General features: G+C 38.1%; 1 protein-coding gene across 1 annotated transcript; it reads left to right on the forward strand.

The window, feature by feature from the left end:
* The first annotated feature begins 115 nt into the window (after positions 1 to 115).
* LOC139455012 (uncharacterized) lies at positions 116 to 19,289 on the forward strand. The gene is made up of 4 exons (XM_071236599.1): positions 116 to 278; positions 14,544 to 16,028; positions 18,779 to 18,951; positions 19,110 to 19,289. Exons 1-4 carry the CDS (start codon positions 116 to 118, stop codon positions 19,287 to 19,289), a joined length of 2,001 nt encoding a protein of 666 aa, XP_071092700.1.
* Positions 19,290 to 25,018: the final 5,729 nt, after the last annotated feature.

The raw sequence follows: 25,018 nt of genomic DNA on the forward strand, positions 1-25,018 counted from the left end.
AGTGCAGTAAGCTGTGAGTTTTATCATAGACACGTAATGTTCTTAGCGTAGGTGACCCCTGCTTTAATAATGGCTAGGTATTGTCAATTTTAACATACATGCCCACTTACTAATAATGGAGACAGAAATACAAACCCCGATTGCATCACAAGCGATTGCACCACAAGTGAACGAGGAAACACAAGCGATTGCACAATCACAACAAGTGAACGAGGAAATACCAGCGATTGCACAACAACAACCAAGATTGACTAAGAATCCTCGAAAAGTTGCAGCTGGTAGGAAGGGTGCGCTAGCGAGGAAGGCAAAACTAATACACAATTCAAATATTGAACATAGTCGTCCGATTAAAACTTGGGGTCCCTATGTACTAGGGGTTGTTGCTATAGCAACGATATTGTTTTCTAAGACCAGAGAAGAGAAAACGTCACCAGCGATTGCACAATAACAACAAGGGATTGCATCACAAGTTCAATTAGGAGATAAACATACTGTGTTTTCAATGTGGAGCTTGGTTACCTGTAGATTTAATCCCGCTAAATTGAATTCGGAACCGAACGCACAGCGTGAGGTTTCAAATATTAAATTTAGCGCTGTTAAATCTACAGGTAACCTAGCTCTACATTGAAAACACAGTATGTTTATCTCCATTCTACCATGACTAAATAAAACGGGAACTCTTTGGTGTTAGCAAATATACTGAGTGAAGCGGCATGGGTTGAGTTCAGTGTTTTGAGTGTGATATCGACCTGAATTACGGAATCAACGAACAAAATGTGGTGCTGTGCAGTTTGTTTACACCGTAATACTTCACTTGAACCTATGACAGGCATTGAAAGCATATAAGCACGGCAACTTGGTAAGCTACCATGAGGTGGGCATCCCTAAAGAAAACAAAGCAAGCTTTGCAAGGCTTTCGCTCTACATCGCGCGTCACCATTATGACGTCATATCACTCATTATGTCGCAAAAAACATGACGTCACAGTCGTATATAGAAATGCGCCAAATTCCAAGTCTTCTGTTGTCTCCAAAACGTAAATACATTCCCTTTGTTGATTTCTGTCGTGTTTTTCTGCACGAAATGTATTGCCACACATCCTTTGAATATTGTAGTAACTGCATCTGTGCATTTTGTAACCTGTAATTGTAGATATAATTATTTAACTATGCCTACTGACAATGACCGAAAATAGTACTATTGTATGAATATCAGCTTCCGCGGTGATGCGGCCGTCAAACCAGCTGTTTCAATCAGAGGGGTTTTATTGTGATTTAATAGCCTCTGATTGACCAATCAGAATTGAGTAAATTCCAAATTCATGGAAGAATTAGAGTTAAGCCCTGTTGTAATGTTATAAAGCATGACTTCTCCAGTTACAGACGGTAAAATGCTGGTAAACGCAACGTATCATTCAGCGGTGGTCACTGGCTTGGCCATTGGCTATGCCCGTATAGCTAAAATGATTACTAAAGCCACACCACCCAAGCTAGATTTTAATGGTTATGATATCGGTATGATGATTCTTGATATTGGATTGGCAATGGCAACAAAGATATACTCATCAAACAAAGGCTTATCCCAGAATATATAATGAAGTAATTAAACATTTGAATATTTTATAAACATAGTATTATTGAACACAGTTCAAAACATTATGGCATCAATTGCGATGATGGTCGGTGGAGCTATTGTTAATGCTCTTGCTTTTTCGGGTAGTAATTATTTATTTTTTACTCTGAGGGAATCAAACACTAAAGAAGTTGAAGAGGAGCGTAAACAACATAATAAAGCATTAGAACAATTCGAAACAGCCCAGTCACAATGGACCCAAAATAGGATGTTAAGTGAGTGAGTGAGTGAGTTGGGTTTTACGCCGCTTTTAACAGTATTCCAGTTATATCACGGCGTGTCAGCTTAATGTGTGAGGAAAGCCCGAAGTGATGCAGGTCTCAGACGTTTACCACTTCGGTGAAACCCACGAGCATGGGTATGGTGCTGACAAACCTAGAAACATAATCGGGGCGAACCGGGATTCGAACCCACAATCATAGGTTTCTGGCGTGCCCAAGGGACGCAACTCTGCACAGCGAATTGCGGCGCCTTAGACGACTGGGCCACCCATGCCCCCCAGGATGTTAAGATTAGATTTTATCAATGATGAACTGCGTAAACAAGGGCATTCAATTCAAACGTTTAAGGATGTTGAATCTGCCATGCATGAATACTTCCTTGTTTATAGAAAGAAACTTGACCCAATACCGAGGCCAACAATAAGTCAGTTTTATACACCGTCAGAGGCTCAAAAAGACTGAGAGATAGAATGTATAATGTTGGGATTGACTGGTGTGTCTATATTTAGCTATGTTATTATGCATAAGCCATGACCTGTCAACACACTATGTCAGGGTGAGTCTTATCAGCTATTAATAACCCTGACTGGCTGACTGCTCATGTTCGGCTGGGCAGGACTCGGCTGACGACACACATTTAGACACATGATACTAGAAGTGTACATTTATCACAATGGCGAGAGGCACATCAAGATGTAAATTCATATGCATGGGCCAATTACAAAATTGTGGAAAAAGCTGTATTGCAGATTTTTGTGGAATCCATTCCATTGCAATTAGAAAAGGGCATATTAATTATTCTTGTTCTGTATGTCGGATTGGGGTCAAAGGTAGTTACTGTTTATGTAAGAGTCACGGTTATGACAAGAAACAGTTTCAAATTATTTATGAGAGGAAAAAGGCTTACCAAAATGGAATAAATAGATTGGGTAGAATTCAAACCAATAAGAGATTAGTTCACATGTAGTTATATATCACAATGACTTATGTTGTCAGAGAGCTGAAAGCTTTGGCAAAACAACGTGGTCTATGTGGATATTCTCGATTGAGAATAGCTGAATTGATTGATTTACTAGATAATAAATCAGTTGGCGATGTTGATAAAAATAATCAATCCGTTGAGTTAAAATTTGTACCCACAGCCGGCATTGGTAAATACTGTAAAATGTGAAATTAATGCATCTCCAAAAGAATGCGATGATGATTTAAATAGTATAAAATACCAGCTGACAGTTAAAATGTCATTGAGTAAAAGTAACGCAGACCATAGCACTGAATATTCCGAACCTTATTTCCGAAGCAATCAAGAAGTTATAACGGAATCCAATACTATAAACGCATCATTAGATACATTAATTCAGGGGATACAAGAAACTTTAGAACGTTGCACTAATAGAGGTTCGGGTTGGGGTGTGGATAAAATCGATAGTTTATATTTAGATATAGCAAATTATATGCCTTTCAAAGGTGGATCTTATATAGATTTACCCTCATATTATAAAAAAGAAAAAAGCTATAATTAATGTACAAAATAAAGGCGATGACTGTTTCAGAATGATGATAAGATCTGCTTTGTTCCCTGCAGATTCTAAACTTGCAAATAGACCTTCTAGCTATCCCCAAAACGACGGACTTAACCTTGATGGTATAGACGAATCTACACCAATCTCGCAAATTGATGAGGCGGAAAAGCAAAATAATTTAGCTATAAATGTTTTCGTACATTCTTCTAAAGGAATTGTTGTACACAGGATAAGCTCCGCCCCAGAACATATTCCCAGAATCAATTCCTTTCTGATCGAAAAAGATGGTAAATATCATTATACATGGATAAAGAGTTTAAACAGGCTATTATACGATCAAACAAAACATGCAGGAAAGAAATATTTCTGCGAAAGATGCCTGCATGGGTACAGCAGACAAGATTTATAAGAAGCGCATAAAGAAGACTGCAGAGGTGTTTGATAGACTGCTATCAGGATTGATATGCCTGAAGAGGGAAAAGATATATTAAAATTTGAGCATTATTGTAATCAAATGCCAGTACCGTATATAATTTACGCTGACTTTGAAGCACTTATGAAACCTATAGAAAATTCCAACTGAAACAATCAAGATAGTTTTACGTACAAAACTCAAGGACATATTCCTTGTGGGTTTGGATATATAGTTGTAAGGTATGATGTGAAAACAAACCCGCCCATGATTTACAGAGGTCCTTATACAGCGGGAAAGTTCCTAGAATATCTACAAAATGAAGAGAGAGTAATCAGGGAAAATTGATCGTGTAAGAAACCCATGTGTATGACGAAGAATGATTGGAGGGCCTAAAAGAAGTCAATGAGTTGTCATGTTTGTAATAAACCCCTGAATGGGGATTCCGTAAGAGATCATTGCCACGTCACGGGTAATTATCGGGGAGCCACTCATAACGAGAGTAACTTGAAACTAAATATGAATTCTCAAACAATACCCATCCCTGTTGTGTTTCACAACCTTAGGATATGATTCTCATCTCATCATGCAAACAATCTCAAAGACCGACGGTGGCTTAACGTGCATTCCTAGCAATATGGAAAAATACATCTCATTCTCATTGACTAAAACTATACATCATACGGACAAGGATGGGAAAGCCAGAATAACGCAAAGTAATGGGCTTAGATTCATAGACTCAGTACAGTTTCTGTTATCTTCCCTGGACAATTTAGCTAATGCGAACAATCCCGATGACTTTGCAATAACAAATCAATATACCGATCGGTTAACTTGTCATTTGTTGTTGAGAAAAGGTGTCCTTACGAATATATGGATGATTGGTCTAGATTCTCCGGAACTAAATTACCACCCCTTGAATCATTCTATAGTAACTTAACAGAATCTAAAATAACCGATGTCTATTATGAACACGCTCTGACGGTGTGGGATAAATTAGGTTGTAAGATTTTAGGTGATTATCACGATCTGTACCCAAAAACTGATTTACTGTTACTCGCCGATATATTCAGGATATTTAGAAAGACATGTTTAAAACAATACGGCTTGGACCCGGCATGGTACTTTTCCAGTCCTGGACTATCGTGGGATGCATTGTTGAAGAAGACCGGTGTAGAACTAAAACTACTCACCGATTACGATATGCACTTGTTTATTGAGAAATGATTAAGAGGTGGTATATCGATGGCTGCGAAAAGGTATTCTAAGGCTAATAATAAATTAGTGGAAGGATATGATCCGAGTAAAGCCGATACGCACATATTATATCTTGACGCCAACAATCTGTATGGATGGGCTATGAGTCAACCTTTACCCATGGGTGGTTTTGAGTGGGTTGATGTGAATGATATTGATGTGAATGATATTCACAAGGTTGATGTGAATAAAGGGTACATACTAGAACTTGACTTGGAATATCCAAATTCGTTACACAAAGAACATAAAGGTTATCTGCTTGCTCCAGAAAGATTTATGGTTAATAAAGATTGGATGTCGGAATATCAACACTCCTTGATGGGTAATACTAGGTTAGCTAACGTAGAAAAACTCGTACCAAATTTGATGGAGAAGACAAATTATATAGTTCACTCCAGAAATCTCCAGTTATATCTTTCATTAGGTATAAAACTAAAGAAAATACACAGAGGTCTAAAGTTTGATCAAAGCCCTTGGATGGAACCCTATACAAGACTGAACACAGATTTAAGAAAGATGGCTACCAGCGATTTCGAAAAGAACCTATATAAGCTCATGAATAACTCAGTATTTGGTAAAACTATGGAGAATCTTAGGAAGCGTGTTGATGTTTAATTAGTTAGAACTAATGAGGAAGAAAGACTCAGGAAACTTATAGCCAGTCTGGCTTTTAACAGAAGCAAGATATTTGATAACGACTTAGCCGCACTACATATGCAGAAAAGTAATATAAAATTCAACAGACTGGTGTACGTTGGTATGAGTATTCTTGACTTGTCAAAACACTTAATGTATGACTGTTATTACAACGAACTTAAGAAGCAATACGGCGATAGATGCGAGGTGTTATATACAGACACAGATTCTTTTTTGATGGAAATACAAACCGAGGATGTGTAAATAGATATGTACGACAAGAGCGATTTCCCAAAAGATAATCAACTGCACAGCGTAGTAAATAAAAAGGTGTTAGGTAAGATGAAGGATGAATGTGCTGGGACTCCTATTGCGGAGTATGTCGGATTAAGACCTAAGATAAATTCTATAAACAAGTCCGATAATGGAGATAAGAAAAGCTAAGGGCGTTAAGAAGTATGTGGTAAAAAAGTATAAAGAAGCATTATTCAATGGTAGAACATTCAAACACAAGATGAACACTTTAAGAAGTGTCAATCACAGGATATATGGATTAAGAATTAACAAGACATCATTATCCCCCTTAAATTCAAAGAGATGGATAGATAAGGATGGTGTAACTACCTGTCTGGTCCATCTTTAAGATAATAAAGAATAGGCTCTACTTCTCTCATAACCAACCGACTAATGTTATATATCTTAAGGGACCAAATCGGATAGGTTGTGCAACGTTGGCCTCCTTTGAGTTCACCGAGCTGGTATAAATATCTTACGCTTACTGTATCCGGAAGTTTTTGATCTTTGCCTCTCCTCGGTGCTGAAGATTCGGAAGTCACAGATTTCATTTTAATCGCATTGGATGGTTCCTTCCCGATTAATCTTGTTACTTCATTATTCAGCGGTGATACAACAGCTGATAATCATGTTACCCATTCGGTTGATCTTAATCGTTATGATTTCATTTCAATCCCATACTGATATCCAAACAAACGTTCTGCTAATGTCCGGTTAGATCTTTCAACGATTGCTTGACTATGGTGGGCCTCTTTTTCACCACGCCTGATTTCAACATCGTGCTTTGTTATCAGTTTAGTTACTGATCCAATAAACTTAAGACCAGGATCTACTTGAAATAACTTAGGCCATTTTAGTGGTCCGCGTTTATATATGCAATATATGCATTAGCTACTTCTGTTGAATCTTTCGAGGTTAATGGCTCAGCCTCTTTGAATCGACTAGCCACATCCACTACGGTTAATGCGTATTTATACGTTTTGCGTCTTACCTTGTCATGGGGAAGAAACAAGGGGTCAGCCTGATGAACTTCATTCGTTGTAAAAATATCAAACTTCTTCCTCAGGATATAACGCAGTGCTGGTAAGTATATTTGCCACATTGCTTCTTTCTTTAACCAATCCTTGGCCACATCTTTAGATACCTTAGCCACGATGGCTAATTTTTGTATTGCTCCTATACCTTTCCAATATCCTCGTGGGCTATAGTAAATTTTATCCTTTATTAATTAATATTGATAATTCTTTTAATACGAATCATGTCGATCGTTGAATCGCATCATCATTTTGACATAAAAAATTCCCCCTGTAGTAGCGGTATAGGTATATAAATCTGGCTCCAGTGGGGTTGCGGCAGAACAACCATTACCTATACTACTCTGCCTATGGGTATTGACCGGCACATGAAATTTAGCTAACCCACCAGTCACTGCAAAGCTTTCCTGCACCACTATATTCCAGTTGAAAACATGATTCCAAACCTTGTAATAAATAAACGCCATGGGCATGGTCAGAATGCTTGTACAGTTGGGGCCAGTGCCTATAGCATGGGTTGACTGTGCGGCATAAGTCTATTTTTTAGCAGCTTTATCTGGCCAATATGGAAGCATACCATACAGATAATGGTCTCATGTAATTAAAATTCTAGGTTAAATTGGTGGTCATATCTGTGCTGATGATTTCTTCCTCAAAGCTGAAAATATATCTTCAGTGAAATCAAATCCATTTTGTATTGAAGGATGCTTATTCAACATTTCCAGGTACTATAAACCAATATAACACCTTAAGGTTAGAAACTGCAGGTTTTCATAAATAATAAATGCAAAGATCACACTTGCTTCATTTTATGCAAATGTGTAATCGATTAAAAATATTCCAGCATGTCAAATATGACAAATTCATACAATGAATTACCAGTATAGGTTTCATACAAGGTTACGAACAATTTTGTTAATACAGTGGTCAACTAGAGACATATACACATGCAATAACCAAGTGTGACGTAGAAGTGAAAATTATGTCGGGACAGTTGCAATGGGGGCATTGAAGACTTCCGTGTTTTTTCTAATTTTGAAACTTTGGCTATTAACAGTTTTTAAATAATAAAAATGATAAGGGGAAACATTCGGAATCTATTTGTAAAGAAATAAAGTCATTGATTGAAAAACGAACAATCATCACATTTGACTAAATAATTGGTGACAAACGGTTTAATGTGTATGTTACAGCCGCTGCTGGTCTAGTCACATAAGGACCAAGGCTGCGGTGTGTGAAACACCTGTTTATTTCCACAATGTACTGTCGCTATTGCATGACACTCTGTAACAACATTAAAAAGGAAATAAGTATTCCTAAACACATCTATCACATAAATATACAAATCAATTAAATATTGCACAAAAAACAATAAAAATCTCATTGTCAAGTCGCTGCATATGTATATATGATCTGTAGCATTAGAATTTCATAATAAGTAAATCGCGTTAACTCATAAACAAATAGTAATATATTACCTACCAGCTGAACATTACTGATAGTATACAGAACATTTATACAAACTATAACAGAGGCATACCCTAAGGGTGACAAAGAGCGTAGATTTCGGCCAGTCCTTCTAATATGTTTGTATGCAGTAGCCTACATGATAAATAACATTCACATACTATCGACCATTGTTGATCATGAAAATACAAAGCAGGCAATATCTATATTTCATAAATAGCATTATGTCCATATTTACAATATTCCCGATTATTACATATCAGATAATAATCATACAGATAAAGCTTTACGATATGCATTTCGATTGAAATAGTGCACAACCATTACACTGAAATCTAAGACATTGTTTCATGAACCCATTCATAACATTCATACTCATAAATCATTATTTACAATATCACAAATAATATATTACTATAAGTTATTTAATGTTATCAGTAAGATTAATAGTTTAGTTAGTAATACCATGAGTTGGTTGGTTGGTTTGTTGTTTATCGCCGCACTCAGCAATATTCAAGCTTTATGACGGCGGTTTGTAAATAATCGAGTCTGGACCAGACAATCCAGTGATTAATATCATGAGCATCAATCCACACAATTGGGATCGATGACATGCATGAACCAAGTCAGCGAGCCTGACCACCCGACCCCGTTAGTCGCCTCTTACAACAAGCACAGGCGCCTTTTACGGCAAGCATGGGTTTCTGAAGACCTATTCTACCCCGGGTATTTACGGGTGAGTAATACTTTTAACTAACCTGTGAACTTGTGTTAACAAGGTGTTAAGATGGCTGGTGACACTGATTTTCTAAAACCACCAATCAAGACAAAGAACTAGCCTTCAGCCCTTTGATCAAGACAGTAAAACAATTATACTAAATTTGAATAACCTGACTACCCTTAAACAAGAATGAACTGACCCTATAACTTGACGAAGCTGTGAGAGTAATATACCTGAGATAGAGATAGACAGACAACCAATTATGGTACTTGTAAACAAGTTGTAGTCTGTTTGACAACCCTATATACATATATACAACGCATAATAAAAATTTTTTGGTACAGTTGTCCAAAATGGTTGATTTTATACCTGTTACATGTAAAGGATTGTTATCACAACTTAAAAGCGCTTTGTGAATCGTTGAAGCAAGATATAATTTGCACCAGATATCACTACGATCGTCTGAGAACTGCTCACCTTCAAGCATGACGGCCATACTGCGGGCCGATTCTGACTCAATTACACAGACGTCAACGTCAATTGTGGGCACAGCGACACTTACGTTGGGCAGATTTCGAGGCGGAAGTGTCATAGTGTGGGGTGCTTTCTGTGGCAATGCACGTTCCAGGCTTCTTGTCATCCGTGGCAACCTCAACGCTGCTGCTTACCGCGATCAGGTACTGGCACCCGAACTTCTGCCTTTTATGGCAGCACATGGACCCGGTTTGATCTTCCAACACGACAATGCCAGACCCCACACAGCAATTTTGACAAGGAATTTCCTTCAGAATGCGGTTGTCAACGTCATGGACTGGCCGTCAAGGTCTCCCGACCTCAATCCCATCGAACACGTCTGGGATGCTCTTGGCAGAAGTCTGCGCACTCTCGAGAACCAACCACAAAATTTGCAAGATCTTGGCACCATTTTGCATCACAAGGTCCATGCGGAGGCGTTGTGAGGCAGTTGTCAACGCACATGGTGGCCATACACGCTACTGAACTTGTGTGCCATCAGATTCTCGTGCTTGGGACTTATGATTTAAACTGTTGATGTTATTACCGAATACCGTAGGTGCTTGGAACAAATTATGGTTACCACCGTTAATTAAAATCCTTCTTTGGACATTAATGATTAAAAATTACCTTCTCTGATATATTTGTCCGTTGTATATCATATATGGGATTACTTTTAAAGTTTTTAATTTGACTCAGTATATATGCTAACATACCTTGGAAAAGGTCCCCAAACACTATGTCTGTTTACAATCCACTGTTTCCGAACTTCTTCATTTTGTTAATGTCTTTTTGCGCTTTGTCTTTACGTCTTTCACCACAGCAGCGTGGTAAACAGCAGTGCTGGTCCGTACCATATGTGTATACCGAGTCTCGTTTTGAATGTTTTTAGCGGGTCGCGCTAGCAGAGGGTATTCACATGCAAAAGATCAGGGAATTCATTCGGTCGGTCCGGCCTCTTCATAGAAATGCTAAAATATTGAATTTCAAAACATTCTGCTGGAGCGAAAATCACTGACTATGACTGTATTTCTATGTTTAAGAAATCATTACTGCACGTGTAAGTTGCAACATTAATATAGAGGCTTTTTGCGAATTTGTGTGATTTTGAAACTAAAACATAAAAATTTAGACATCTCTGAAAAACTTAATAATATTCAAGAGAGCGGACAGCACTGTCCACCTGATCGTACTTTGATGTGCATAAAGTACGATTTCGATCTGATCTAACTGAAACCACTGTCGTATTTGTTTACAGTGTGTCACAGCTGTCTAGCGTGTGTCATTTCAGCAATAAGGCCTGTTTACTAAATGTCGATATTTCTGATTTTGTAGTCACGAGTATTATCCTTGTTTCTAACATGTGCAAAATCTTAACTTTCTACTTGTTGTCATTTACGCGTATTGAATAATGCATAAAGTGAGGAAACTAGTGCAAATTCTCACCTTCGAGCAGACGTAGGTGGCCATGGAAAAAATGGTGACTGATCGTGAAGCATACCGAACATGCTGGTCCCGCCTCAAACATTTGTCTCCCGACCCTATGGGTTTTGGTAAAGGAATAATCTAATCTCAGCGATACGTAAAGGATACCGCGAATTAGAATTACACAGCCCGTATGTACATTCCTTCACAGGCATCGTTTGAGCCTGGAAGTAAATCTGCATTGGCCCAAACTGACGCATGCGCCAGTCTTGATTTACAGGCTGGATCGGTCTGTTGCCATACTCTATTGGTATGGACTAAATGTCCTTTTTCTGTTTCTGTAATGTTGTTATTTTGCAAGGTAAAGTACCATATATAATTAGATTATTGAAAACATGAACCCAAAAACTTATCCGTATTTCTTTTTCTGAGTAATCTATTTCATGAGCGCCATAGCAATAAGTGGTTCAAATTAGATTTTGTCTTTTGAAATGGTAAATTATACCGTTTTTTTCTGTGTCAACAGATTGTGCGAGACCTGTCGCTATCAGTTTCTGTATGGATGGACAAGCCTCAAGAACAGCCAACGAATTTTCACACATGAAAAGCTTAGTGTCTAGCCTTGTTGACAGATTAAGTCTATCACAGAGAGGTCTTATAGTGTCTGCGTTCTCATATGGGTATACAATTACATACCAAATAAGGCCAACATCTCAATTAGCTCTTTTCAAAATCTTTGTATCCCGTATCCCTTGGTCGAATTATGGCGGTAATACGGCATTGTGTTTGAAGACATCAAGATACTACATGTCCCAGATAACCACCCCTGTCAACCGAATCACAGTTCTACTCACTGGCCCAAGCACCCTAAACATGCTGCTTGATGTAACTGAAGGAATATATGCCCGTCGTTCTGGAATATTGGTGTTTGGCGTAGGAATAGGAGGAATAAGTCCATCTCTTCCTCACGTGGTAACTAGTCAGCAATATATGTATAGGGTACCAACTGGCGCGGAAGGTTTGGGCAACCCTCATATTGTCAATGATATATTGCATCGAATATGTGGAGGTGAGTACACGGGTTTATACATGTTCTTCTGTAAGTGTACATAATGTGTGAGTAAGAATTTAAGTATTCGCACAATGTAAGATCATTTCGTGTAATCATCTGAGTTGTTAGTCGACCAGTTGAGGTGACATGTTTAATAGTTCGTATGTTCCTCACTAAATCGCTTGTATGCTTTACATAAGCTAGACATATCGTGCATATTTTGCAATTGCGCCTCGTCATCTTTTGCGTTTTGCTTACAGATGGTAGCTTCACAGTTAAGCATCGGTTTGTCTAAATTTGGGGTGTTGGCAGTAGCTCATAAGCATGCCTATATGCAATTTAGGTTGGTTCACAATCACATGGCCAGTCTAGAATTTGCGTGATACAAGTTACCTTATAGATAACACTTTACTATCAATCAATACATTATGTGTTTGATGTGGTACGTAGTAGTCAGCAATATTCACAACTGACTAGAAATGTTTGTTTGTTGTTTAACACCGCACAATATTCCAGCTATGATACGGCGGTCTGCAATAATCATTTAGATGAATTTAGATCTCATTTCTTGCCAGGTTAATAACTGGCTGATCTGTCCAGTACCAAAGAAGTAATAGATCATATGCAAATATCTAAATTATAAAGGGTCTGTTTTCTGACAGTATGATCAAGAAATAATAAGTATGTATTTATGACAACTTAGACATAATGACATGAAACGTTTTGTTGATCTCTACTTCAAACAGAGGGATCACATCTTCAAACAGAGTGATTTGGATAGGTTATATAAACGACACAAACAAAAGATATTGACATTCTTAACCCCATTTGGCAGAAATACCATCTTAAAGACACTGTTATTGCCAACACTGCATTATCACCTACACCTTCTCCTTTGGTTATAGATAAGTTTCAAACGTATGTTTACCTGAAACGGAATACCACAATTTTATACAAACATTCCATTTCGCTCAAATAGAGATATCAAAGTACATTTTCTGTCTCATGAACACTGAAGGATTAAATCTTTTTTATTGAAGGTAATGGTAGCTTATCAACCCTTATTAATAGTAGTATATCAGCAACAAAAAGTACATATATTTGAGATATGACCTAAAAGTCTAATACAAAATGTATTTCCCAGGGAGCGAAATCACGATTGCTAAGTGTAATGTATGATTTTGAACATAAGAGAGTTTAACAATACATTAAGATGTAAATCCAACTTTGTTAAATAGAAAGGTTTTAACAATCCCAACAAATACACATGTAAGTGTGAGAGGAAACATGCATCAGCATTACCAATCATTACCATTACAATATTGTAATTGTAGATATATATTTACTAATTGGTAAAGTAATAGGTAAAGGACACTTTTGGGAGAGGGATGGGGGTCATTCGTGCACATTTGGGAGAGGGAAGGGGGTCATTTGTGATTTGCACAATGAAACTCACTCGTGTACACAGCATGTGAAAAGTTGCATGCCGGGCATAGCGATGCCTATTCTGTCCGCTCACCTTGATCAGCTTGCCAATGTATTTGAAATGTGCTCGCGTCTGAATTTCATCTTGACAGTATCACAGTGAAAGAGAAGACTGGCCCGATATATGCTCCAGACCGATTGTGAATGTACATATTTAAGAATTAACGTTTACTTTGTATGAGTTCATTGGAGTTTACACCTTCATAGAGCGATGGATAAACTGTGTAACGTCGGTCAATTCTTAAAATCTTTGCTATCTCTATTTTGTGCCTCGAAGGATTGGATACACAATTTCATTTGGTATGTGTGACGCAACGAAGGGGTCTTTCTGTGTTGTCATGGAACGTATGGCATGACCACACAGAAAGTCTCTTCTGTCGGGAAGTCATTCTTCCGAACTTGAGATCATATAAAAGTGAATATGTTTTAAATGTGAAGTTTATACGATTTCAGTTAGTCGAGAATCCAGTAAGACGACAGCGAAACCAACACCATTCGCCAATATGACATTTATACATTTGTCTGTTATTCTCAAAATGGCTGACTGACGGTGTGACACACACACACATACATACGCACACATCTATCTATCTATCTATCTATCTATCTATCTATCTATCTATCTATCTATCTATCATCAATGTCAGATTTTAATATACTATTATTAACTTCTCGTAATGATATGGCTGAAATATTGCCGATGTGACGCTAAATTTTAACTCACTTTAGTTGACAAGATAAAAGGGTTCGAATATCTGCTTACCCTTTTTAACTTTTGGATGACATATTGTCTTCTGTTGTACGACATGACTGTAAGAAAAAAAAACATGGAATCCGTTATTTTACTGCTCATATGGTTGGTATTTGTGTAGGTCTACCAGTTAAGGCTGCAGTAGAAAATACACCTGTTTCCGCACTAAGAAGTACTCCAATTCCTGTACCTGCAGCAGGAAGTACTGCAAGTCATGTGCCTACTTCAAGAACTACTTCAGTAACTGCGACTGGAAGTACGCAAGTTCCCGTTCCTGTAGCAGGAAATACTCCAGTTCCTGTCATAACATCAAGAATTACCCCTGTTCCTGGAACAGGAAGGACTCCAGGTCATGTATCTGACGCAGCAAGTTCGACAGTTCATGTTCCCACATCACGACATATTTCAATTACTGCAACTGGAAGCACGCAGGTTCCCATTCCTGTAGCAGGAACTCAAGTTCCAGTTATTACATCAAGAAACACTGCAAGAAGTACTACAGTTCCTGTTCCAAGACATACTTCAGTTATTAAAACAGGGAGTACTCTAACTCCCAATCCTGAAGCAGGAAGTAATACAGTTCATGTTCCAAGACATACTTCAGTTACTGAAACTGGAAGTACTCCAGTTCCAACTCCTGAAGCAGGAAGTAATACAGTTCATGTTCCAAGACATACTTCAGTTACTGAAACAGGAAGTACTCCAACTCCCACTCCTGAAGCAGGAAGTACTACAGTTCATGTTCCAAGACATACTTCAGTTACTGAAACAGGAAGTACTCCAACTCCGACTTCTGAAGCAGGAAGTACTACAGTTCATGTTCCAAGACATACTTCAGTTACTGAAACAGGAAGTACTCTAACTCCCAATCCTGAAGCAGGAAGTACTACAGTTCATGTTCCAAGACATACTTCAGTTTCTGAAACAGGAAGTACTCCAGTTCCCACTCCTGAAGCAGGAAGTACTACAGTTCATGTTCCAAGACATACTTCAGTTACTGAAACAGGAAGTACTCCAACTCCCACTCCTGAAGCAGGAAGTACTACAGTTCATGTTCCAAGACATACTTCAGTTACTGAAACAGGAAGTACTCCAGCTACCACTCCTGAAACAGGAAGTACAACAGTTCATGTTCCAAGACATACTTCAGTTACTGAAACAGGAAGTACTCCAACTCCGACTTCTGAAGCAGGAAGTACTACAGTTCATGTTCCAAGACATACTTCAGTTACTGAAACAGGAAGTACTCTAACTCCCAATCCTGAAGCAGGAAGTACTACAGTTCATGTTCCAAGACATACTTCAGTTTCTGAAACAGGAAGTACTCCAGTTCCCACTCCTGAAGCAGGAAGTACTACAGTTCATGTTCCAAGACATACTTCAGTTACTGAAACAGGAAGTACTCCAACTCCCACTCCTGAAGCAGGAAGTACTACAGTTCATGTTCCAAGACATACTTCAGTTACTGAAACAGGAAGTACTCCAGCTACCACTCCTGAAACAGGAAGTACAACAGTTCATGTTCCAAGACATACTTCAGTTACTGAAACAGGGAGTACTCTAACTCCCACTCCTGAAGCAGGAAGTACTACAGTTCATGTTCCAAGTAATCCTGTATCTACAATAATTGGGATAATACCTGTAACTGGGAATGTGCGTACATCTTCAAGCAGTACAGCATCGGCAGCTACACTTGCAACTTCGCTCACTCAAAGAACGGACGGCACTACAAGATTTACATCATTAGATGCAACCAACACGAGCGACTCACTGAAACCTGTTTCATCGTCTCCTGACCTACCTTCCGGTGAGTACAAACACCCTCTATCATTATCTCATAAGGAAGAGAAAGGTAGGCAATCGTTTTAAAAAATCAAGCTGTCCTTCTGTTAGAAACAGTAAATGTGTCCGCATTTTAGCTCACCTCACAAAAAGTCAAGTGACTTCATGTCATGGCATGGCTGTCGCCGCCGCCGTCGTCTGTAAACAGCTACTCCTCAGCAACCACCAGACCAATGAAGTTCAAATTTCACATGGTTGGATTCAGTTTTAAATATGACCAACATCAATACTGAAAATTATTATTAAGGACCATTACAGAACAATTTTGACTCCAACTGTAATGAACACCTGGTATATGTCGATTTTTGTTTGCGATATTGCACCTTTGCACTTTGACCATGCTCTTTACGGTCTGAAAATGCGATGTCTACTCTCTAAATATCATCAGAAACAATTAAACCAATGAAACTGAACTTACAAATGCTTGTTCCCACCAATAATTACACCTGGATTTGCTAAAGAGGTTCGAATCCGCCAAGATTTAACATGTATCTCATACAGAAAGCTAGAACTTCTTGTGTCCATTACTCAGTCATGCTTTTTTCAAAACAATTTTTTGCAATTAGTAATAGACCTCGATACATAGGCTCAGGTTTCTCGATATTACCATTTTTACGTCTATTTGACCGTTGTCCTTAATTTTGGACCATGCTCTTTAATTAACTGCATTTCTTCACATATTTTATGCCAGACGATTCAAAGTGTATGCATAGGAATGAGAAATGCAAAACATAAAATTTGTGTATAAGCATTTCCTGGAAAACAAATCAAATCAAATATGAAATTAATGATGGTATTATTTTCAGATCTGTGCCTTGGATGTATTGTAACATCAGGATTTGGTTTCAATCCATATCCCGGTGATTGCTCTAAGTATGTGCAATGTGCACCAAAGGCAGTTGGTTGGACAGTTTTTCTGCGAGAATGTTCTCTTGGACAATTTTGGAGCCAAGATGCTCTGACCTGCGCACCAGCGGAAACTGTAATGTGCAGTTCAGGTTTGTACAGCATATGTTTATTTTCATGTGACCATATATTAAATAAATAACGACTATTATTCTATTCTGCATGCAGTTTTTCATCGTACCACAAACAACCATATAATTTACAGGTTTAAATATATTTACCCGTATCTAAATAATGATGACTCCCTGAAAACAATCCGATCTCCATTTTATGAACAGGGGGTTAAGATTAATATTTGTATTTACTGAATATTCTCACTATTCTCACGTCGATTATCTGTACCTTATCTCCCCAAATTGATTGCCATATCTAGCACACTTTTCAATGCGAACGTTCGGCCATTGCGTTTATCTGCGTTGCACAACTACATCTACGGTGAACAACTCACTACCTTCTTAAAAATAACGTTATTTTAATTGCAAGTTGCGAGCGAATGTTCGGATATCCAGAAAGGACGTCTTGGTAGAATAATGTTGTATCGTAAAATAAGCGTCATTCTTCGTTACTCTTTGTGATTCGGCTATGTTATATAGGTTCTCAAATGCGTATTGTGAAAATTGTCAACTGTGTTTACGCTGTTACAATGTTATTATAGTACATCCAACGTTATTCTGTGGAGTCCCATCGGATTGGGTGCGCATGCGTCAGGTGTGATCGGACGTGTTCACGTCGAGCTGATGAAAAGAGTTCAAAATGGACTTATACACATCAACAATAACAACGAAACACGGTGTAAGATGCACAAAACGTATGTGAGTACAGTTGTGACGAAAATGTTCCGATCAATTACAATTTAATGTCGTTTTAAGAAGCAATAGTTTCACATCATCAGAAGGCAATCGCTTGTCAATCGCTGTCACGCACTCAGTCACCCGTGACAATCACTGATTCCACGTGCAATATGGGAGATTCACTTATATGTTGGCGAGGCCGTATCGGGTGTTTTTACACCATGTAGACGCAATCCACGTCAATTATTGAAAGAACTAAGAATATCGGGATCATATTTGTCAAGACATCTGAAGATATTGCTCATGTTGAATTTGTTTATTTATGTGAGTGGATGTTGGATGTCTTATCATGGTCAAATGTACACCAGTTAGTTTGACAAGACAATGTGCAAGACGTCATGGGTTGTTGGTGAAATTAACAACGTTTATGCCTGTATTTACATCCCGTACATACCACGACTCTTACAAATATGTTCTGACGTGGAGTTGAACCCAGGCCCGCGGAGTCAGTGCAGTGGCGGAAGGAGTGCTCGGAGTATGGCAACTAGACAGTCTACTCTAGCGTTTACGACGTTAATTCAAACAACAGCCATTCTGACCAATACGAGGATGACAGCACTGATGTTTTCAAGATTATAAGATCGGACATTGGTAAAGTTAATAAATAGTTTGATACAGTCAGAAATGAAATAAAAGATGAATCTTCGAAGTTGAGGTCGGAAAACGTCGAACTTAAAGAAAGAATATCTAAAATGGAAAATCCTCTTGATAAAGAAGGCCTAGAGCAGGAGGAACAATCTTATTATTCATGGCATAGAGGGCGTGATTGGAGAAAAGTGGGAGGAGACTGAGAAACTTGTGAGGGATTTTCTACACGATAACCTTGGTATGGTCACTGCTGACACTATCGACATCGAGCGAGCTCATCGTCTAAGAAGTCAAGGGAGACAGAAGCCGAAAATAGTGAAGTTCCTGTCCTACAAGGACAAGGTAAGCGTCACTGAACTTGCCAGAGAGAAACTAAAAGGAAACGAGATGTTACATGTAGCGAACGATTATAGAGAGTCAGAAAGATAAGAGCAGGGCTTATCCCTTATATGGTGGGTGCACGTAAAAATGATAAGACTGCTTACCTCTCCTATGACAAGTTAGTGATAGACGGCGAAGTCTATGTCCTTGAAAATGATGACCTCAGAAAGATCAGTAATCGACTCACTTACACCAACCAGGAATCACCGAGTCGTAATCGTGGGTCTCATGGAGGGATGTATTATGGACCCAGGAGGCGCGGCAACGGGGGTACTCATGGGGAGTCTGTTACAGCCTAGGAAGACGACCGTGGTCCAGATTAGAGGACCGATACATATCTACTTGTACGGGACACGACACCATCTACACTGCTCAATCTTAATGTGTGGAACATACAAGGAATACATTCCCATCTACAAGACAACACCTTCATGATATTTTGTGAACAATTTGATATTTTCGGTTATGTAGAAACTATGCAGTGTGACTCCAGTAAGCTAGTAAACTTATTTCCTGATTATTTATGTCATGTAGCTCCAGCAAAGAGAAAACGGCTGTTTGGTCAGTTTTCCGGTGGTGTTGCTGTTTATATACGCACGAGATTTGAACACTTGTTTGAGAGACTATTTCCAGAATCGCAAAATAGTATATTTTTTAGAGTTAAGGAAAATTTCATCATTGGATTTCTATACATACTCCCTGAAAAATCCACGTTATACGAGGACCCTGAGACTGATGGTATTGAAGAGTTGGCCTCTAAAGTATCAGCTATTAAATCACGCTATGTATGGTTGTGATACACCTATCCTAGTTTTAGGGGCTCTTAATGCCAGAGTTAGGTTGAATGGCGATTTTTTAATTAAAGATGATCATGACATTAATTACCTACCACTAACAGATTTGTATTTAGCTGATGACTTTAACGAGACAAAATCAACGCAAGACCTTGTAGTCAGTAAGTATGGGTTAGCTCTATTGGAAGTATGCAAGTTGTGGGGAAGACACATTGTAAATGGTAGGAGAAAAGATGATGAAGTTGGTTCTGTCACGTGTATTACAAGTAATGGATCAAGCCCAGCTGACTATGTATTAGCAACTACTAACTGTTTTCAATCTGTTATAGATATAATTTTACAAGTTAAATTAAATTCAAACGCTGTTAATGTCGCAAACGATTGTGGTGTAATATAAATGGGTAGATTTGGGACGTAGACAATTCAATGAAGCTGAAATATCTGACATTTCGAGTAACACTGTGAATGATTTTCTGCTATTAATACATTTCGATGTTAATGCTGCCACTGAGAAGCTACTGGAGCTCTTGCAACATATGGGGAATCATCTTAACGGTAACTGTAACAGTCGACAGGGTTTAAAACGTGTTCAACCTAAATGGTTTGATCACGAATGTAAGCTCGCAAAAAGAACCAAATATTGTCGTCTAAACACGTTTCGGAGATGTCGAACCAATGATAACTTGACTAGGTATTTTCAGTCTAAGAGACACTTCCGCCTTTTGTGCAAAGAGAAGTGCCAACATTTCAACAATACGATCGCGGACGAAATTCGTACAGCAGTTGCAGATGGCGATTGTAAGAAGTTTTGGTTTGAAATAAAAGCACTATTGCAGAACCGTAATGAGACGATACATATCTCGGCATAGAAGTGGTTTATTTCTTTTATGGATTTACTAAACCCGACTCGTTGTAACAGCAGTGATTGATTTCATGCAACTGTCAATGATTATATGAATGTACTTATGTAACAGAAATAAGCTATTGTATGTACTTCTTATGTAAGGTGTACATGGGAAAATGTTTAGAATTCTAAAAGATATGTATGACAAGGTCTCAGCTTGTGTTAGAATCGGACATTCGAAAACTGAAATATTTACAACATCATGTGGGGTACGCCAGGGATGTTTGTTGAGTCCTGTTTTATTCATATCTTTTATGAATGAGCTTGTAGATGAAATGAAGAAATGCGGATTGAGAGGTGTTTTTGTTAGAGATGGACTAAACGATATCATACTGCTATTATTTGAAGATGACGTAACATTGATTGATGACACTGTAATAGGCCTACAAGGAAAACGTAATGTGTTAAAAGGTTATTGTAACAAATGGGGACTAGAAGTTAACCTGGAGAAGTCATGTATTGTTGTTTTCAGAAATGGCGGATACCTAAAAATTACAGAAAAATGGACTTATGATGGTAAACATATGAAAGTAGTATCCCACTATAAATATCTAGGTATTGTCTTCACATCCAGATTAATTTGGTCAAAAGCGTGTGAAACAGTAGCACTACAAGCCAGAAAGGCTTCGTTTCCTATTACCTTATCAAAGGATTATCCAAACATTTCTCTGCAGGTAGCATCTACAATATTTGACAATAAAATAGCTTCCATATTGTTATAAGGTTCGGAGTTTTTACTTGAAACAATATTTATATGTTAATAAAAAAACACCAACCAATGCTGTACTAGGCGAAGTAGGTAGAACCTACTTATGTGTTAATTATTTTAGTCGTTGTATATAGAATTGGTGCAGGCTGTTTGTATGTGGATAGTTGTCGGTACCCAAAAGCATGTCATGACATGTTGAAATCACAGGATGAAAACGGCAGCCACAACTGCGTAACGCGTGTTCGTTTGCTGCTATTAGAAACCGGATTTACGTATGTTTGGATCGCACAGGAGTGTGGCAGCATATAACATTTTATACAATGTTTTAAGTAAAGATGTAAAAACATAGAGATTCAGAATTGGTATGCTAAAATCATTTCTTCATCATTTCTAAATCATTAATCTACATATAAGTCTGTATTTGAACCAGAGAAATGTATTATGGAGTTACATGTATGTCAAAACAAGGATCTTCTCCGCATATTATTTAAATTCCGATGTTTGAGCCATAAGTTGGGTATTCAACACTTTCGTTACAATGACAGAGTCAATATTTATTTCCTAAAGTGCAAGAAATCTAATCATAATATAATTGAAGATGAATACCATTTCCTTTTAGTTTGTCCATTTTATATGGAAAACAGAAAGCTCTACACCCCAAGCTACTATTACCACTATCCATCACGAGCAAAATTTAATCTAGTAGCAACAAAATATGTTAAGCTAATTAAAAATATTGCTTTATATTTGAAAAGAAATATGCCTGCATAATGTATCATAAATGCTGTATTGAGATAGTAAAACCGTTGTCCCACTTGTCCATGTGCAAATATTTATCTCATGTATTTTACTCTTGGCCATGCGGCCTTTGGTACCGAATAAACTTCCTCTTTGTTGCGTTGTGGTGACATTGTATTTTGTTGAAACGTGTTATTGTACGTTGTGGCAATGTTATGATATTACGTCCATGCATCGCTATTTAGTTGACTACCATGGACGTTGTCACAACCACATGAACTAACAATGTGTTTAGAAAGTTGAAATACGTTGTCTCATTATGTCCATCGCCGCACGAAGGGACAACGTTATCAAATGTTTGCATGTTTGGAAATGAAAGTGTAATCCGAGGTTCATATGACTAACGAAATAAATGAGCATTCAAGTGACTATGAACATATATCACAGAAGTATGTAAATATGGTCATCGTTTCCGTGTGTTTCCTGGCGTGTGCAATAATCGTATATATTTTAGTTCACTTGAAATCGTGCGTGACAAGGTTTATATTTATCCTATGTATCTCCTAAATGTTCCGTCTGAAGTAAATGGACCCTCCCATATAGAAAGAACCTCGCACTAATTTCAATGGTTCGGTAATATAACTTGATTATATCACCACTCCTGCAGCAGTGTGCAGCAGCCAACGTCAGTGACTTAATAAGCTAAGTAGTAGCACATGGCATGGGGATACACTTTGCTGTACAATCACAAACAAGGTTTTTAAATGTTAGCTGAATTTTATGTGTATACACGTATAAATGTAAAATGCTCACATTCAAATGAACACGCCTATAGGTTTCATTCTAAATCTGTTTTTGAAATCTTAAAATATATAATATCGCCTCCATGTAGGACAGAATACCATGCACTGTATGACAAGAGGCATGTTTCTCAATATATACTGACAAGGAAACATGAAAAGATGTTGCCTATGCACTTATGCCAACATACTTGCCTGACAAGCCTTGTGGCTGTACTTATGTTGACACCCCCTACCTATGATGTGGTCATCAGTCAAAGGTAGCTTTCATCATTTTCAGCTTCGTTAATTTTAGTGGTCAGCACAGCTAGATACACATATTCTCCTTTCCAAATCTTTTGACACATGATGTAACGGAGGTAAACAAAGAGGTGCATTATGGCTTCAATAAACATGATTTCTTTGCACTACTGTCGAACTCGGTTGCATGTAGCGAGTAGGGATAAGGAAACTCTAACATGCACCATAGATAATTTTGTTCCTACAAAATATATGTACGTTTTACAATAATCAGCGACCATCAACATGTATTGCATACTGGCTACGTTTCCAAGTATTGGCACTCCTCTAAGTTGAATCCTTTTGCAGTATCTGCACACACAACACTTATCACCAGCAACGCCCCTGATCTTATTCAGGTGGTCTCAGCCAACTTGAATAAAATTGCTGACGAAACTATTCCAAAGTCCTCTGCAATTCCATATACATGTATTCATAAACCATGGTTGGATGCAGAATGTAACAGTTAATGAGTTAAAATGTATAGTCACGTCAATATAATGACCTCGTCAAATCTGGCCTGACAACTCAACTGCATATATTTTGACTGTGTGTTGATATATTTTAGAGCTTTTAAATGGCATTGGCTTCTGTTGTGAAAATGGAACAGTTATCAGGAAACCTGGATCCATTGACAATGACGCTGGCGTCTACGTCACCATCCTTCATTCCATCTGTAAATGTAGATTTGTATGTAACTCTTGTAAAAGCTTTTTAACTGATTATATGCCGGGTGATAAATTAGTTGATTTTTCCGATTTCTTTAGTTAATGTTAGGTCGACCTAAGCCAGGGTGGAGAAGGCAGACGCTGAGTGATGGCTATATTTTCAAGATTTATTTAAGCAGGAGAAATATTACATTGTTTTCTTACTCCACGAGGCGGAATACGAGATACTTATTTATTGTGAAGTTCTGTATAAGGGGCTTAAAACCGCAGACATATGCTGGATTGAATCTAGCCTAATGTAAATTAGAAATGTGTTGTGAAGATAATTTGTTTAACTCATCCTATCTCACACTATACATTTCTCCTTCTTCTCTCGATCTTTGTGTGGAAACGCCCTGTTCAAAGTTTCAGCTTAAAAAAATAATTACACAGACACACATCAAAATATCGTCATGTCACCACCCAAACAAATGGGTCACACACTATAATCCCGGCATATCGACCAAGCCAAACTGACCACTTGACACAACGTTTTCTCTTTCTTATCATCACGATGTGAGAACATGTTTGAATCATCAGCTTAATTTGATTCACTAATTGTCATGAGTGTAACGAGAAGTGTGGCATCAGTATGCAGACTATCTCCTATACATTATTTACTTTTCGCTATGTCTTCAGTCAACTTTTTGTAATCTGTGTAATCCGGACCTCGCCATAAAACGGCCCCATTGTCAATAAGAAAATGCCAGAAACACAAAATCGATCAACGGTAAACATTTTGAGAGACAGAGAATGTTCCTTTTTCATCAAAGAAACATAAGCGTGTGACCAATCTAGCCGTTCCCTCCACTATTGTCAAACCACCCTCTGCAGCCATCCTGACTTATCAGTTAAAGAGGACGTCATATTGGACGTCTCAGTGTTTTACATGAGAATGTTTCCGTCAAAACCAAGTTAGCAACTGCGTGTCGTTTCTGCTCCTGTTACTCCGCAGATATTTGCTCAACATACGTCTACAGTCATACGCACAGTCCTGGCAAAAGACAGCACCACTTCCACTGCGGTTATTAACCCTCCCTGTGTTCCCCAACCCTCAGCCGAGAATTGTCTATCTTCCTCCACTGATCCAGAGAATT

Source organism: Haliotis cracherodii, unplaced genomic scaffold, assembly GCF_022045235.1.
Source record: "Haliotis cracherodii isolate W230 unplaced genomic scaffold, xgHalCrac1.p SCAF_11, whole genome shotgun sequence".
NCBI classification, from domain to species: Eukaryota; Metazoa; Mollusca; class Gastropoda; order Lepetellida; family Haliotidae; genus Haliotis; species Haliotis cracherodii.